At 50.8% G+C, this 16768-nt stretch overlaps 8 protein-coding genes across 8 annotated transcripts; 6 read left to right on the forward strand and 2 right to left on the reverse strand.

Annotated features, from left to right (window-relative positions):
* The first annotated feature begins 1060 nt into the window (after positions 1–1060).
* On the forward strand, positions 1061–3104 carry BO87DRAFT_460853 (vitamin H transporter). Its single transcript, XM_025629046.1, has 7 exons — positions 1061–1296; positions 1362–1528; positions 1585–1680; positions 1741–1841; positions 1893–1948; positions 1995–2207; positions 2263–3104. The coding sequence occupies exons 1-7, from the start codon at positions 1130–1132 to the stop codon at positions 2900–2902; spliced, it is 1440 nt and encodes a 479-aa protein (XP_025477679.1). The 5' UTR covers positions 1061–1129; the 3' UTR covers positions 2903–3104.
* A 981-nt stretch (positions 3105–4085) lies between these two features.
* Positions 4086–5616, forward strand: BO87DRAFT_363475 (plasma membrane Pth11-like protein). The gene is made up of 4 exons (XM_025621688.1): positions 4086–4403; positions 4450–4486; positions 4534–4607; positions 4658–5616. Exons 1-4 carry the CDS (start codon positions 4239–4241, stop codon positions 5435–5437), a joined length of 1056 nt encoding a protein of 351 aa, XP_025477680.1. The 5' UTR covers positions 4086–4238; the 3' UTR covers positions 5438–5616.
* A 298-nt stretch (positions 5617–5914) lies between these two features.
* BO87DRAFT_460855 (acetolactate synthase) lies at positions 5915–7849 on the forward strand (the record flags this gene model as incomplete). The annotated part of the gene is made up of 3 exons (XM_025629047.1): positions 5915–6006; positions 6053–6175; positions 6224–7849. Exons 1-3 carry the CDS (start codon positions 5935–5937, stop codon positions 7847–7849), a joined length of 1821 nt encoding a protein of 606 aa, XP_025477681.1. The 5' UTR covers positions 5915–5934.
* A 24-nt stretch (positions 7850–7873) lies between these two features.
* Positions 7874–9007, forward strand: BO87DRAFT_113953 (YwbE family protein). Its single transcript, XM_025617899.1, has one exon. It carries the CDS (start codon positions 8290–8292, stop codon positions 8884–8886), a length of 597 nt encoding a protein of 198 aa, XP_025477682.1. The 5' UTR covers positions 7874–8289; the 3' UTR covers positions 8887–9007.
* A 121-nt stretch (positions 9008–9128) lies between these two features.
* BO87DRAFT_398853 (uncharacterized protein) lies at positions 9129–10225 on the reverse strand (the record flags this gene model as incomplete). Its single annotated transcript, XM_025625391.1, has 2 exons — positions 9129–9980; positions 10037–10225. 2 exons carry the CDS (start codon positions 10223–10225, stop codon positions 9129–9131), a joined length of 1041 nt encoding a protein of 346 aa, XP_025477683.1.
* Positions 10226–10916: 691 nt separating this feature from the next.
* On the reverse strand, positions 10917–12769 carry BO87DRAFT_460857 (MFS general substrate transporter; the record flags this gene model as incomplete). The annotated part of the gene is made up of 6 exons (XM_025629048.1): positions 12557–12769; positions 12048–12494; positions 11948–11993; positions 11757–11890; positions 11102–11706; positions 10917–11001 (listed from the first exon to the last, which is right to left on the reverse strand). The coding sequence occupies exons 1-6, from the start codon at positions 12704–12706 to the stop codon at positions 10917–10919; spliced, it is 1467 nt and encodes a 488-aa protein (XP_025477684.1). The 5' UTR covers positions 12707–12769.
* A 343-nt stretch (positions 12770–13112) lies between these two features.
* Positions 13113–14481, forward strand: BO87DRAFT_408415 (uncharacterized protein; the record flags this gene model as incomplete). The annotated part of the gene is made up of 6 exons (XM_025626144.1): positions 13113–13280; positions 13332–13368; positions 13427–13494; positions 13564–13680; positions 13759–13978; positions 14126–14481. The coding sequence occupies 6 exons, from the start codon at positions 13113–13115 to the stop codon at positions 14479–14481; spliced, it is 966 nt and encodes a 321-aa protein (XP_025477685.1).
* A 710-nt stretch (positions 14482–15191) lies between these two features.
* Positions 15192–16590, forward strand: BO87DRAFT_460859 (salicylate 1-hydroxylase-like protein; the record flags this gene model as incomplete). The annotated part of the gene is made up of 1 exon (XM_025629049.1): positions 15192–16590. Exon 1 carries the CDS (start codon positions 15268–15270, stop codon positions 16588–16590), a length of 1323 nt encoding a protein of 440 aa, XP_025477686.1. The 5' UTR covers positions 15192–15267.
* Between the last annotated feature and the right edge of the window lie 178 nt (positions 16591–16768).

The following is a 16768-nucleotide window of genomic DNA, read 5'->3' on the forward strand; positions in this document are numbered from 1 at the left end:
CTTTAAATGGCGAGGGGTCAGAGTATGAATACACACACACACACACACACACACACACACACACACACTCTGCATTCTCCCGTACTGCTGCACTTGCTTTTTCGCAATCCAGAATATCACATAATGCACCACCAGGGATATTGATGAGGAAGGGAAAGGACAGGTGATTCGATCGTTGGAAAAGTGAAGGACTTCCTTAACAGATGTTTAGTGCGATTTCTGATGTCGGTTGCATAGAATGGTACCCACTTCCTTCAGTGAGCACTTTGCACCACGTGTTAGCCATGCACGTATAGTGCTCACTCTACACCGTACAGTGCTGCTGTAAAGTGCATCATGTGGGTAATAACTAATATTCCCTGCAGCACGTGGAGATGACACCCACAGCTGTGAAGGTGCTTGCTACATATCTATATTGACTAGAGATACAGTCTATTCTGGGGATGAGCCTCCGAATTGGTACTAGAATCCTTGCATGATGAAATAATTCACCGTGGCATTTATGTGCATTGCTGTGTACATATATTAGGGTTTCAGGCCACCCGTCTTGCCAACTGTCCATAGCACTCTTGCAGTAGTTGCATTCAGGCGTCCATGCCGTTCTGCAAGAAGCACGACAGTCATTGGTAGATGCGTGATGGGAAAGGCTCCGACAACTTCCTGATCAAGATAGTCACATATTACTAGTCGCGACTCGAGTACTCGAATCTACGATCTAGCTGCCCGTCCCCTGTTCCTCTGGGAATATGTTAATGGCCAGACTAAACCAGGGTTTGTTCCGCGCATGCAAGACGGCCATGTTGCACTTAGTATATTGGCGTGGGGCGCGCTAAGCGGAGCCACTTTTACCAGCTGAACAACAACGATACCGTACCATATCAGCTCGTTAGCTGTATCGACCAATGGGCCAATCTTTACCCTAACCCCCAGCCAGGGATACATTTTCATCAGGACTGGCTTTGTCGCAGTTTTGCCGAAAGATTAATTTCCTTTGCTTCCTTTGCCGCTCGGATTTCCCGAAACTTATCCCTGCGGCAAAATTTACAAAAACAGGGGTGTCCCGCAGTGTGGAGGCCGAGATTCTTCCTTTGCATCCTTCCCCTCCGATTACACAAGGACTGATAGAATCATGGAGCTGGAGAAGACTGAGATTGAGCCACGGGTGGTGGAAGCTTCGACTGGCGACAACATCAACCCAGCTCTAGAGAAGAAGCTCTTGCGCAAGCTGGACTGGAGAGTCATCCCCGCTTTATGGTTTCTGTTCTTGGTGTCCTTCATGGACAGATCGAATATCGGGTGAGAATCTCTACCTGCGCAACCAGTGTTCAATCCCAGAAGTGCTAACGATAAAACGTCTTTAGCAATGCGAAAATTGCAGGCATGAGCAAGGAATTGCACCTGGTCGGGAATGAGTACAATCTGGCTGTCACAATGTTTACCGTCGCGTACGTTATTTTTGGCATGCCGGCAAATCTGCTGGTCAAAAAGTTCGGGCCGAAGATGCTGGTGCTGTATATGTTTACATGGGGTAAGATGGCTGGCGGTTACTGATGAGTATGTCTGCTAATGCGGTGACTGCGGTAGGCCTTTTCGTGATGGGTCAGGGTCTCGTCAAGACCGCGAGCGGACTTATCGCTTGCCGCTTTTTTATGGGAATGTGTGAGGCTGGGTTTGTTCCAGGTTAGCGCATGATACATTTCGATTGCGTTGGAGGACGTTCGCTAATACCGAGACAATTAGGTTGCGCATACTTGATCGGAAGTTACTATAAGCGCGATGAGTTTCTTCGACGATACGCCATCTTTTTCAGTGCAAATATGGCCGCAGGAGCATTCAACGGGGTCAGTACTAGTTTCTAAGAGTTGCGGCGACACTCACTGATACGCTCATAGCTCTTCTCGAGTCTTTTAACACCTTTGAATCTGGACGGATATAAGGGATGGCGTTGGTAAGATTAGCCAGATACGGAGTTTGTCCATTTTCTTACAATCTAGGCTCTTCTTGATCGAGTCCATCATTACCATGGGTGTCAGCCTCATCTGCTACTGGATTGTGGTCCCGTTCCCCGAAGACGCTACATTCCTGACGGCCGAGGAGAAGACATTGCTCCTTGCGCGCCTGAAGGCGGACGGCGGAAGTGTTCGCGACGACCCTATTTCATTCAAGCGGGTGATCAGCATGGCTAACGACTGGAAGATATGGATATGGTGGGTATTCTGCGTTCTCCTATCTCGCCATTGACTAACTGAACCCTCATGATAGCGTGCTGGCCTACCTTGGGGCCGAAGAGAGCGCCAGCTCTCTCGTAAACTTTCAACCAACCATCCTGAAGGATCTTGGGTGGACTAGCCGCTCCGCTCAGGAACACACCATTCCTGTCTATGCCGTTGCCTTCGTCCTAACCCTATCCTGTGCCTGGCTGAGTGACCATTTGCGACACCGATATGTATTCACTATGATTGGCTCCGTGTTGACGATTATCGGCTGGAGCGTCGAGCTGTCACATGTGCAATCTGCTGGCGTTCGCTATATGGGCATATTTTTCGTGGCATCCGGAGCATTCATCATGATGTCTACGATTGTGGTGTGGTTATGCGTCAACTTGGGCAAAGGCGTGAAGCGCAGTGTTGGAATGGGTCTGCTTCCTGCATTCGGCAACTGCGGTGCCTTTGTGTCTGGCAACGTTTTCATCACCAGTGAATCGCCGAAGTATCCGACCGGATTCGGTGTTGGGTTGGCCTTTGCAGTGGTGGCCGGGCTGGCGTGCACGGTGTATTTTTTCGCCTTGCAAGCGGAGAATCGCCGCAGGGACGGCCAGCCGGCCAAGGAGGAAACATCGGAGATGGCGCCGGAGGCAGATGACCTCGGGGATGCCCATCCGGATTTCCGGTTTCAATTGTAGGCTTAATCTGTGTGGGCTACCACGATCTAGCTTGGACGGGGCCAAGCTCAATTGATTAGATCCACCATGGCGTGGCCACTTTAAAGGTATCTTGTACGGCTATGTATAAGGATTACGCCTCGACATCATGTAGCCAACGTTGTTGTAGCACACAGTAGCCTAGGCTCTAGCTTTGAAATATGCAGCTCAAGCTAATGTTGCGTGATTACGTTTCTTTCAATTCCCTCCACGCCGGAGTACAGAGGAGGAGTCTAAATCAATAGGAGGCAGTTGTTCCTAGAACGACAATCCACGGCATTGGGCACCCATCGCCACGCACCTCCCACTGCTTCTTAGGGTACCACTCTTCTCAATGCAGAAGTTATACTCACCGGAATTGCAATCGGTCGTCTGAAACTTGCTCATAGTGTGTACTATCTCAAGACCCTGGACCGAAATTAATCTGGCCGGCGATTTCTCCCGTTTCAAACCCTGAGCGCGCGACCGGCAGGGTTACACGTGCTAAGCACTCCAATTTAGCGAGGACAAAGAATCCGTTGAGCGAATAAATCATTCGTTGTACACTACGGAGTATCTTGACAGGGATCATGATCTAGCGTGGCATGATATATATTGTGTCTTTATTTGAAAGCGTCGAGTGGCCACTGTTCCCTTCGTGGATCCTCGTATCGGGGCCGTTCCGGCCCTAAAGATACGCCACTATGAGCTGGTCTCATATGTGGCCCACCGTGGTTTTATTACCATTTCCTAAGATTTTACACAAGCTTCACTAGGTGTACGTAAATTACACACATACCCACTGGAAAATTCCAGAGGCAGGGGTCTGTATGTGCATGCGAACCATAGAGAGTCTGAATATCCGGCCGAGTAGAACGGTGGATCGATGGTAAGATTGTCCCGAGACGAACAAATCCTTCCAGATTATGGATTTCGTCGCTAACAGAACAAATGAAGGCGGTGGTATTTGGGAAACTTTCCCGGACCTTTTCAGTGCTCACAGTAGAACGCCCAGAGCTGTATACTGGGCATAGAGTTGGATCCCCCAGACTAATGGAAGAGCTAGGCACGGGAATTAAGGATCCCTGTACCACTGGCATAATTTGAAGCAAAAGCTGTTATTAAGCCTTTGAGCCCAATGCTTGGTTTACTACATAGCAGTCATTTTCTGATGCAGTCGGTTGTCGTTCAGAACCCTATTGACCTCCGTGTCGTAGGCTGGCGCTTTCAGTCCCTAACATCCACCTACGCTCGCTTCCGGTTGTCATTCGTTTTATAATTCCTTTTCTTGTTCTTATTAGCCATTGCTTGCTCTTATCCAGGCCACAGCAGCGTCGTCATGGCGGTTAGTCCGCTGGATGTCCCGAATAAAGGCCCTGAATTTGTCAAAGTAACCGCCGTCTTGACGTGCATTGCATTCGTCCTGGTGGTCTGTCGCCTGACATGGAAGGGCTATGTCCAAGGTAGGTTTGCTGTAGACGATGGGATCATTGCGTTTTCAATGGTAAGTCCTAAGCTCCAGTACTAGACATTTACTCACCCAAAGCCAGGCCATGCAAATTGTCAATACTGTTATGGGTGATTTAGGTATGCTTCCCTACAACCCGATTGCGACTAATACTAAATGTATCCAGCCTGCCACTATGCCTTTGGACGGCACAAAGCCGACATTGTCAGAACAGGCGGCAACGTTGTCCTTGCCTTGAAGGTGCGAAATATGTTCTCCCAGTCAACCACGCTCAGCTAATCTTCGGCTAGTTCTTCTGGCTCTTCCAGATCTTCTACAAACTTGTCCTATGCCTTAACAAACTTTCCTTTCTCACCTTCTACCTCCGAGTTTTCCCCAATCGCATCTTCCGCATAATCTGTTGGATTACCATCGGCCTCGTCCTCGCTAGTACCTTCGGTTTCGTTATAGCAACCATCTTCCAATGCACACCCGTTCGTGCCAGCTGGTACAAGCATATCCCTAAGAAGTGCGTCCAGAATGCTCCCTTCCGTTGGTCTTGGGCGGGTTACAATACGGCAATGGATATTTGGGTGTGTTTACTGCCGCTGCCGGTATTAGCGCAGCTACAGCTTGATCGAATTAGAAAGATTGGAGTCATGTTGGTGTTCTGTATGGGACTTTTTGTGTGTGTGACGAGTATCATTCGCATGTGGGCGATGGAGAAGAGCACGACAACGACGGACCCAACCTGGGGGTCGTTCGATGCGTTGCTATGGAGTGCCATCGAGGCTAGTACGGGAATCATCTGTGCTTGCTTGCCGTTCCTGAAGCATCCCATTCAGAAGGTCCTACCTGGTCTGTTTGGTTCATTGTCGAACGGGTCCAGGAAGAGTCACAGTCGGACGAGGCCGAGCTATCGGATGAGTCGATTGGGGTCCCGGTCGGGGAATGGCACGCGGGATGTTGATGCTGATATTGGCGGAGATGAAGATGATTCAGAGAGCGTTGGAAGCCAGGGGCCGATTGCGAAGAACCAGATCATCGTGAAGACGGGCATTTCCATGCACAGTGAAGCGGCATATCCATGAGGCTTGCTGGTCGTGAACCGGGGTGGTGGTATTGACACGTCCAAGCCCTTATATCCACACAGCGCACATTATTGCATTCGTCTTTGCCATCCCTCAGGCCATTGGTTTCACCCTTATTAGCTTCATCTAAGGCTGACCCTTGCTCTCGGCACCGGTTCAGCTGCAGCCACAGTCCATTCTCTGGTCCGGAGCTTGTCCGGAGCTTGTCCGGCCCTCCGTTAGTGGGGACTTAGCCTGCCACTCGGCCGCCCGTAGCGCCCATTAGCCCTGGATACTTATATTGACGGGTCGATGGTCGGCGCCAAGAAGCCAGGACACTCCTAGCTAGTGGAGACTTCCATCTAGCTGCGTATTGACTTTAGTGTAATACATATCAATACACGACCCCTCCTCGTTGACATGGGTGGATATGCATTAATCCATCAACTGCCAGCATAAAGAGGAGGGGCTAACTAGGCATTTGCATCTCCCTGCATACCAATACTTCTAATCGCAAAATGTCACAAGTAAATACAGTTGAGACTGCTCCCCATACTGTGGCGGATGCCTTCCTAGAGGCTCTGGCCGAGGTAAACTGCCTTCAGCTGTCTCATATACCTCATCTCACCTTAATAGGCTGGCATCGACTACCTTTTCACCGTGCTTGGTTCAGATCATCCTAGCATCATTGAGGCCTATGTCCGCCGTCAAAATGACCCTGCCAGGCAGTACCCCAAGATGGTACTCTTCCAACACGAGGTATGTTAGACACACCTCTAATGGTAGCTGTGGTACTGATCGCCCAAGTTCGTGGCCATGTCCGCCGCCGATGGATATGCCAGAATGAGCCACAAGCCGGCCTGTGTGATCGCCCACGTGGACGTGGGGACTGCAGCGCTCGGTCAAGGCCTGCACAATGCATCTAGCGGACGCGCCCCGGTCGTGATCTTCGCCGGTGTCGCTCCATCCACTCTGCTGGGCGAAGCTCCGGGTTCACGCTCGGAGCACGTCCAATGGTACCAGGACATTCGTGACCAGGCTGCGCTCGTGGCACCCTATAGTCGTTTCAGCGCAGAGATCAAGTCGCCGCATAATGTTGGTAGCCTGGTTCATCGCGCCGTTCTCATGGCCACCACTGGCTCCCCGGGCCCAGTGTACCTCACTGCCACCCGCGAAATCCTTGCCACACCAATTCCTAGCCCACAAACCCGCCTCAAGCCTGTCCCTTCTTGCCAGCTGGGCTCTCTATCCCCACAAGCGGTGGAACTCATTGGCAGCGCGCTGCTCAATGCAAAGTCGCCCCTAGTAGTGACCGGATACCTGGGCAGAAACCACAGCGCTGTCCAAGAATTAATCAGATTGGCCGACACCATCCACGGCCTGCGGGTATTCGACTCCGAGCTTCGCGAAGTATGCTTCCCAGCTACGCACCCAGCCAGCGTAACGAGAGGAACCGGCGCCGCACCAGCTGTGCAATCCGCAGACGTGATCCTCGTCCTCGACGCCGACGTTCCCTGGATTCCCCGCCGCATCCATCCCTCCCCCGAGGCAGTCATCTTCCACATCGACCTAGACCCACGCAAAGAGCGTATGAACATGTTCGACATTGGAGCAGCAGCTACCTTCCACGCGGACACAGGGCTGGCACTAACCCAGCTCAACGCACACATCACCTTCTCGTCCTCTCTCACCGATCTCCAGACCAGCTGGACTGATCGACGTGAGGCCCAGCGCACAGCCCACGCCGAAGGTCGCGCCCGTATTGACGCCCGAGCAACCAAGCTCCTCGAAACACCTGATGCACCCTGCAGTGTAGACTTCCTCTGTAGTCGCATTCGTGAACTTGTACCCAACGATACCGTCTTCGTCACCGACTCCGTTACCAATCAAGTTGCCATGACCGAGCAGCTACAACTAACCCGCCCAGGCTCCCACCTTACCAAAGGAGGTAGCGGTCTTGGCTGGGCCGGAGGTGCCTCCGTCGGTGTGAAGCTAGCCACAACACGATACGATATCTCTAATCGTCCAGATGTTCGCGTGAAATCCGATACGAATTCACCTTTCATCTGTAACATCACCGGCGACGGGAGTTTTATCTTCTCTGTGCCGTCGGCAGTGTACTGGGCGAGCCATAGATATGGCTGTCCGTTCTTGACTGTGATTCTGAACAATGGTGGGTGGAATGCGACGAGGCAGTGTCTGGTGGATGTGCATCCCGGCGGTGAGGCGGCCAGCTTGTCGAGCAAGGAGTTAGGGATCTCGTTGGTGGAGGATAGGCCGGATTATGGAGGAATTGCGAAGGCGGCTGCCAATGGTAATTTGTGGGCGACGAGAGTGAGGAGCGTGAAGGAGTTGGATGAGGCGCTGAGGGAGGGGGTTAGGGTTGTGGTTGAGGAGGGAAGAGGGGCGGTGGTGGATGTGGTGGTGCAGTGATTTAGAAAACCGTGATTATCCCATATTTATTTTGAGTTGTTGTGAGATTCCTGTGGTTTGAATATAACAGGGCAATTCCACTTGAGGCGATAGTACTTGCTCTTCAACTGCGTAGGCCGCAGCAAAAGGTTGTTCAGGGCATCTCTATAGTCGAGGTAATTTTCCCACCCAAAAAACATGATACACCTCATCACCGACCTGAAATTCACATGCAAAAAGTAATTTCGGTCAAGTCAGCTGTGCCAATATACCAATTCCATATTATCGCACCTCATATACACAGCAACCCATTTGGTGCGTAGTACCCAGTCCCACCAATCACATCAAACGAATCACGTGCCAAGCCTACTCTCCACCCGTTTAACCGCAATCTTGTCATCACAAACTCATCCATGAACACCCAACAACGCCCATAACATCCTCGCCACATCAAAAGGAGAATGCCCCCAACAACACAACAAGTCCGCCCAGGTGCAGGCGTCCACATCGTTCTGAAAAAAGACCAACCGACAGGCCGCACAGTTAGCGGTATTGTCAGTGAATTATTGACGCGGGGTAATCATCCGAGGGGGATTAAAGTCCGCTTAACGGATGGGAGAGTTGGGAGGGTTCAGGCTATGAATACTAATCTTAGCTCTAACTCTAATCTTGGTGGTACGGAAGGTATGGGTGTTGAGCAAGAGGACCCGGAGCAGGGAAGTTCCTGGGGAGGTAGAGGTGGACGGAGAGGTGGACGGAGAGGTGGTAGGAGGGGCGGAGGAAGAGGTTACCTTGGTGGTGGCGGGGATGAAGGAGAGGTGCCGGCGGAGAGTGTGGGCTTGGATGCGTATGTTGCTCCTGGATATGGAGGGAGACAGAGGGGGAAGAATGGTAGGGGCAGGGGTGCTGATGACGGAGTGCGTGATATGGGTGAGGTTGTTGCTGGTGTGGATGGAGTTTGTAGTATGGATGCAGGGGTTATACGGTGTCCGGTCTGTGAAGCTTTTGAGGGAGATGAAGCTGCTGTTGCGCATCATGTTGCGGAGCACTTTGATTGAGATATTCTGGGATGTTTTCGGGGAATATTTTGAGTGGTCGTGAATACGAGATGGATGATCCAGATGGGTTCATATCCGTTTCATACCTGGCTATCTGAATTTGGCGACATAATACCACTTTGCTGGGTATCTGCATATGACGCGACTTCCAGACAAGTATCGCCCGTGTGAAACACATACGGACGAAAGGAGACTCCTGAAGCGAACCGCCGTCTTTGCTCTTTTAGGCGTGGGACGTCACTTCATATTATAAACAGCCACATGCACCACAGCAGAAACCCCAACCAGACACAAGCACGATTTTGCGACTCAACACACCACAACACATGCCTTGTCTTAATGATCTTCACCACGTCCTGTACCTGAAGCGGGTCTTTCTTGAACGCTGCGAAAATCTCTCCAACACGACTACCCCGCTGCTGCTGCTGCTGTCGCCGCTGGTTCCGCGGCGCAGAGACCAGCGTCTCACATGCAGACGGCAACATACTGGTCTGAACGAGAATCAACGCTATAAACGAAGGGGAGAGAAGCAACAGCTGTGCGGCGAGCATGACTCCCGACACTAAGATGTCAGACCCCACAATACCCGACAAGTACGCTTTCGTGACATCTGTGCTAGCGGATGGGACGAGGTCGCTGTCAAACATGGCAGGTACATGCATCATGAACGATTCAGCGACCGCATGTAGAGCTGTGGCCGGCACCAAAGCTTTCCATCGTTGGCGATCGGAAGAATTTGGCACGAAGTGCTGCTGGTCGCGTGGAAGTATGGTGCGCGCTGTCCACAGGAAGTGGGATTCAGCGAGCAGCACCGAGGATACGACATACGCGACCGGGCCAGGAAGGAATAATGCTTTCATTAGCAATTGCTTCATGCACAAGTGCTTTACCCAATAGCTGGAGGCGGAGCCAATGCCATTCAGGAGGAGACGGAAATTACCCTTGCCGTAGAGGGTGGCGATGGTTTGGAGTAGGTGACGGCTGGATGGACCAGGCTTCTTGTCGCTCAGTTCAGAAATGTAGCCGGAAGCCTGATTCTTCACACTTTCAAGTATGAGAATAGACATTAAAACATGTCCAAGGATATACCGGATCTGAATCCTGTCAATATGCCATTTCTGGGGAATCTTCTTCTAAATCCCTGACTTACCAGCCCGCTCAGAATGATTCCGACAACAATAGGTACCATCACCAATACATTATCGGAATGTGTAGGCTCATGCTGCCATATGGAATGAGCTTGTGCAAGCAGCGGATCGTCTCCAGCGGAATGGATAAAGGTATTGAGCAACGTGCGAAAGAGGGTTACCCAAAAGCGAGGGGATGGAGCGTATGCCATCGTGCTGTTAATGATAAGTCTACAAAGAAAGACTCACAGTCGGAAACAGCAGGATGACGGGAAGATAAAGCTTATGCGGTGCAAGGCTTAGGGTAAAAGTGGAAAACACCAGTTCCTTTGATCGATAGATCCAAACTACTTAGACTAGGCAGAAGCGCAAACCGCCAATAGAACCCGGTAATCAGTGGAGCTGAGGGCGAGACCCTTTGTAAGGGTGGGGCTTATCTAGGTACTTTGACTCCTTATGGGACCCTGAATAGACCCTTATTGGATCTTGATGTGAGACATGCTTGCTATGGGCAGGTAGTGGCTTCAACATCATATCGTCTTATTTGGCACAATGAAACAAAATGCCGATATGGCCACGGTGTCTTGTCCGCGCATGCTCTTCAAGATAGTACTGTGGCTTGGATATTCATGTGCTTGATTCTAGAGAGATAATTTTTGAATGCAGAGTGCAGGGGCCATACCCAGCTTGATTAAACTAAGTGCTGACGGAAGCCCCCATTAGGACGTGCCGGACGACCCCATGTCCATCACTCCAGTTGAGATAAAGTAAGGGTATGAATGGTAATAAACAGTGTCAAGGATTTTGATACCTCTTACATTTGTCTTATTGGCCATCCTCACTTCTGGACATCCACTATTGAGTAAATCAAAAGTGATTCATATACCTCCAGCTACTAACATTCTATGGTCCGTCCTCATCACTGATATATATAACCTTGGCTCCAATCTCACTAGGAGCGAACTTGGCCAACGTCCGCTCCCTCAAGCTAGCACCAAACAACATCAATACAACCACGAACCCAAATGCAAAAATGGAAAAGAAGGCCATCATTCCATATACCCAACCAAAGCCCACGGGCAACCCACTGGTTGATCAAGAACGGCACAACCAACCCCAGCGTGAGACGATACGCGCCCATGAACGCACCCACCTCGGTTGGCTGCGAAGCGACGCATTCGATCATATAGGTTACAGCGACGTGAACAGAGCTCATCGAAGCAAAGGTGATGAGATAGGCACCTAAGGCGAGGACCATGTTATGTAGATGGTATTGTAGAGCGGAGCCGACGATGCCGAGGCCGATGGGAAGAACTATCAGCGACGGGATCCAGAGGGCATGTAGCCGACACTCGGGTTTCCATACGCCCTTTTCGCGTGTGCGGCAGATCCAGAGAGCGATGCGGTCATTGCAGAGGTAGCCCCATAGTTCGGCTGTCAGGAGGCCGACCCAGAGGGAGAAGATGACTTTGGGGGTTGGCCTTTGGTGTAGTCGAGAGGAAGAAGAAGACATACAGAGGGCATTCCGTTGAGGACTGAATCCCCATCCGCCGACGGAGACGGGTTTCTCCAGCCACACAGTCAACAGGCTGTGCGTTGCGACGAACCAGCCGAATGATGCTAATTGGAAGATACCAATAAGAAGGCCAACGGGTGAGAGACCGATGCGGAAAGGTAGGCGAGCGATGCGACCCTGCATCTTGAGTCAAAAATTGTTTGATAGGGGGAAGAGATTAGGCCTACCAGTTCTGCGCGGGATATCCCCGTCTTATGAGGAAGCAAGGTCGCCATTCGGTTAGCCCAGAAGTTCGTAGGCTTGACGGCGGATAATGTCTTCCCGTCACGAGAGTAGCTGGTCTCCTCCAGGAAAAGGAACGCTTTAATAAGATAAGATAGATGCCCACCTGTTATTCACTTCAGGGCTATACACCTACCAAGAATCAGAACGACTCCCTGTGCAATGACGATCCACCAAAACACCTACGGCCAGTCGGTATGTTGGACGATGAATCCCCCAAAGGTCGGGCCCGCAACAGTACCAAACAGAAAGGAGACATGAAAGATGGCATATGCCTTGCCACGCTCGTGCAGAAAGAACATGTCATAGACCGCTCCCACGCCAACAATAGATGGAATTGAACCAAAAATGCCGTCAAAGAGACGCGATGCAACGAAACGGTCATAGTCTCCTCTACTTGTCATGCAAGCAGACCAAATCGCACAGGCCATGGCAAACACAAGGCACCAGAATATGATGGCAGTGCGACCAAGCGCCTGCGCCACGGGATTAATCAACAATGGCCCATAGGCAATACCTGCAATTGAGGCAGATATAGTGTACGTGATGTCTATAAGTTCCTTGTTCCAATTCTTTGCCTGGTCTTTCATAGCAAGTTGGTTAGCGAGATCTAATGCGGTCCCCGCGAACCCTGCCATGCAGAGAATAGTCAGGTTTCTTAGCTTCCTTCCTCTGGCCCAATTCTGGTGAACAGTCAGTATTCAGTGGGGACAGGAGTAATGATGAAAGGAGATAAACAACATACCAATGGGTCTTCAGGATCCTGGGATGGTTGAGGAACTAAGACGATGCCGTCTTTTGTCCGTAGCCCGTCACTTGATAGATCGAAGGATTTAAACGCCGCGTGATCCTTGGTATCCAAAGCATTAGATGAGTCATATGTAGGCATAATCATTCTTCTGAGCTCTCGGCACAGGTGTGGAAGATATTCTTATTGACAACAGGGATTGCGACCGCGAACGCGCAAGAGAGTTTGGGAAAAGCAAAACTTCCGACGGCAATTTGACAGGGGGTAATGTGCTCACTATATGCTAGATTCCGTGGAACGAACGGCGCCCTTTTTGTGGGACATGCTAAGTTCTAGGCCATCCTGATTGCTGGACTAGACCGGGGTTGTCCCGAATGCCTGCATCCGCCAGCCTCTCCGTCCTACGATGGCGTCTCAGAGTGACCGGGGGTTTTTTTTGAGGCATGCCTTCACACCCTCCTTGAATATATTATAGCCTTACTGACTTATAAGTATCTTATCTGGCAATGTCTGACAGAGACAGAGTGACAAGTTCTGCCATGCCGAGCACACGATGGGGCTGACTTTGACGGGCACGTACAACACCAGACAGCTACAGATTGTCATCATCAACAGCATGCTCGTTGTATTGTCAATTTCAGCTGTTTCTCTGAGAGTCTGGGCACGCAGGTTACAAGGCCTGAGTCTTTTCATAGAAGACTACCTGAGCATTGTCGCTCTGGTAAGAAATCCGCTCGATCCTTCCTGCGAAGACACGCTGATGTGATCCAAGGCTTTGGCTCTTGCAGTTAATGCACTTCTCTTCCAGAGTGATTGAACCTCCTAGTCAAACACGTTCAAGACATGCTCACTAACAGATATTTGAAGGTCTTCACGCTGGCGTTGGGGAACATGTCGATACGCTTTCCGCTGCTACTGTTCAGGAATATTCCTTGGTATTTGCATTTATTTCCCGAGTACATGAAGGGATAGAACTGAGACTGACCACGAATCCGAGGGGATAGAACCTCTATGTGATGCAGCTGTTCTGGAATACATGCCTTCCGGTCATTAAGCTGTCTATCGTCGTATTCTACCAGCGCATCTTCCCAGTTTCTTCCATGATATTTGTGTGCCGCTCAGTGATGTTATTTTTGGCTGCGTGATACGTTGCATTTCAAACAACTGCCATCTTCCAATGTATCCCCATACATCACGAGTGGCAGAAGAAGACCACTAAGGGGCACTGCATAGACTTTGTCCCTTTTGTGACCACACTAGCTGCGACCAACTTGTGCACCGACGTCATTTTGTTGGTTTTGCCCACACGAGAGATCTGGAAACTCCAAATACCTTGGCCTAGGAAGATAGGTTTGTCGATTGTATTTACTCTGGGTGTCATGTACGATGTCTGCAGCGCAGCCTTTCAGAAGTCCAGCGGTCTGACCATCATGGATTGCTAGTGTCTGCGCCATCTCGATTGTGCGCCTCGAAAACCTGATTGCAATCAGTGATTCGGATATCACTTGTACGATTTCTATTGCTTGTCACTTGTGACGAGACTTACTAATTGAATTCGTCTGATAGGGTCAGATACATACTCCCACCTTTGGACTGCGATCGAGAGCAGTCTCGGGGTGGTGGTATCCTGCCTGCCCAGCTTGATGCCAATTGTGCGCCTAGTCAGGGGCAGGAAATTGCGGCGCAGCGGAAAATCCTTTAGTCGTCCACAGGATGGCTCATCTTCCTACCCGAGTTACGTGCGACCACCGTACGAGCTGTCAAAGCTGTCAAATCATGTTACCTCGGGAGCGAGTCGGACAAGGCGTCGGTCAGGAAGTAGTCGCTCGGACTTAATCCAGAAAGCTGTTGGGGATATTGAGATCGTCACTGAAATTAATCAAGAGGTGGAGTCGGCCAGTCAATGTGGCTTTGAGACTTAGCCTTAGTCTGCATCTAGTGGCTCGACCGGCCGCTCGATGCTTGCCAGCCCTTTTCATGAGGCTTGGCCCCAAGCTTTTCTTATTGACGTTATACACCAAAGGATCATTCCGTCTGAAATCTCATATATTGAAAAATTGCTTTGAAGAATAGACAGTGGGTACTGCATATGAAACGAGGATGGTGTTGGCATTTTATGTCACTTGGTCTCATTCCCGTCCTGAACGCATAGCCGACCGTGGCTGCAGTGTGCTCATTATCGCGGAGGATGGTAGGCCGATATACATACGCTGCTGATGCAGTCCCCTGCTAGGATAGCTCTTAGCGGCATCGCTAAATCTTATCCTGGTCTCGCGACGAGTCAGGGTCCCCGGTACGATTACCCCGCACATGAGAATATTTCATGCCTTGTGAGATGGCAAATACGGGCATCAGCATCAAGTTTCGGTGTCTTCTTTTACCAACCAACATCTTTGCGGGTCCTATATCGAAAATCTCATTGATCACCCCAATAAGCTTTGGGGCACACTTGGCAGGCCTGGGGGACGGCTTAGCAAGCTCACTACCACACCCTAGCGTAGACACTAGGCGTTTTCTGACCACCAAAGAACCCTTAGCTCACAACGCTAGATAGTAGCCATTCCGAAGCAGCTTACCCCTCCTTCTAGCCCGCGTTGCCGTTCTACCATATCAAATAATTGTCCATGCGTATGCCAACGTAGCGCACTAACCGGATCGCCCGTGAAGATCTGCCCAGAATTTTGCATGCAACAAGAACCCATCCAGACATGACCGTGTCGAACAATGACAAACCTCTCCGAATCGCCATTATCGGTGGCGGTATCGCAGGTGTCACCCTCCTCCTGGCACTGTTGAAGCACACCTCCCGTCAGAATATCGTACCGCACCTTTATGAAGCCACTCCAGAGTTCTCTGAGATTGGAGCGGGGATCGCCTTCGGGTCAAACTCCATTCGTGCCATGGAGCTCATTGACACCGAGTTAGCAGCGGCATACAATCGGCATGCAACATTTCAGCCAGATACGGGCGCCTTGGATAGGAAGCTTTGGTCTAGTTATCGAATGGGCATGGATGGAAAAGGCGCGCCGTCGAATACTCTGAAAGCAGGCCAATACCTGCATGAGGTGCATGCGCCGGTTGCAAGGAGTAGCGTTCATCGCGCACGGTTTCTCGAGGCTATGACGGCACTGCTTCCACCTGAAGGGGGGTACGTCAGCTTTGGCAAAAGACTGGTATCGATCGATGAGGGAACAGACGGAGTCACAGTGCACTTCGCAGATGGGACCTCAGCTTCTGTCGATGCAGTTCTCGGGTGTGATGGAATCAAGTCCCGAGTACGGCAAATTCTGCTCGAAGGAGAGGAGGCAGCTAACGCTGTCTTCACGGGTAAATATGCGTATCGAGGCCTGATCCCGATGGATGAAGCAGTCGCTGCTCTAGGAGAGTACACGGCACGCAATAACCATTTCCACTGGGGCTATGGCGGCCATCTGTTAACGTTTCCGATTGAGCACGGAAAGACAATGAATGTCGTGGCCTTCCGAACCAAAGAAAATGGGGTTTGGGAGCATGGGTCACAATGGGTGCTACCAGGAAACAAGAAGCAGATGTTGCAGGACTTTGAGGGCTGGGGATCAGATGTCCGAGCCATCTTGTCATTGATGCGAAATGCAGATATATGGGCCATGTTTGATCATGCGCCCGCAAGTACCTATCACCGGAATGGTCGCATCTGTCTCGTGGGAGATGCAGCCCATGCGAGTACGCCGCATCAGGGCGCCGGAGCCGGTATGGCAGTGGAAGATGTATTTGTTTTATCTCGTCTCTTAGGGGAAGTTCGCGAGAAGAGCCATTTGGAGCGGGCATTCATGGCGTATGATGCCGTGCGGAGACCTCGCACTCAGCAACTTGTGCGCACTAGTCGGGATGCCGGCATGCTCTATGAGTGCCAAAAGGAGAGTGTGTGGGATTATGTCGGCAAGATTCGCGAGAATTTGGACATGCGCATGCGCTGGATCTGGGAGCTAGATGTGGAGAAGCACCTGCAAGATGCGTTGGATATTTTTCATACTACACACGGACCGGTGTAAAAACTTACTTCGAATCACAACGTTGTTTTCTCTGTGTGCTTTGTAGGGACTGCTGTTGATTGTATATTGAGCTTTAAAGTATAAATTCCTATAATCTTCGCACGATGCTAATGGACATGTAATGGTTGGCCTGCATGAGGAATTCGCACCAGCCGGATAGACACCAAGGTGTAGGCCC

This window comes from Aspergillus neoniger, assembly GCF_003184625.1.
Source record: "Aspergillus neoniger CBS 115656 unplaced genomic scaffold BO87scaffold_25, whole genome shotgun sequence".
Classification (NCBI taxonomy): Eukaryota; Fungi; Ascomycota; class Eurotiomycetes; order Eurotiales; family Aspergillaceae; genus Aspergillus; species Aspergillus neoniger.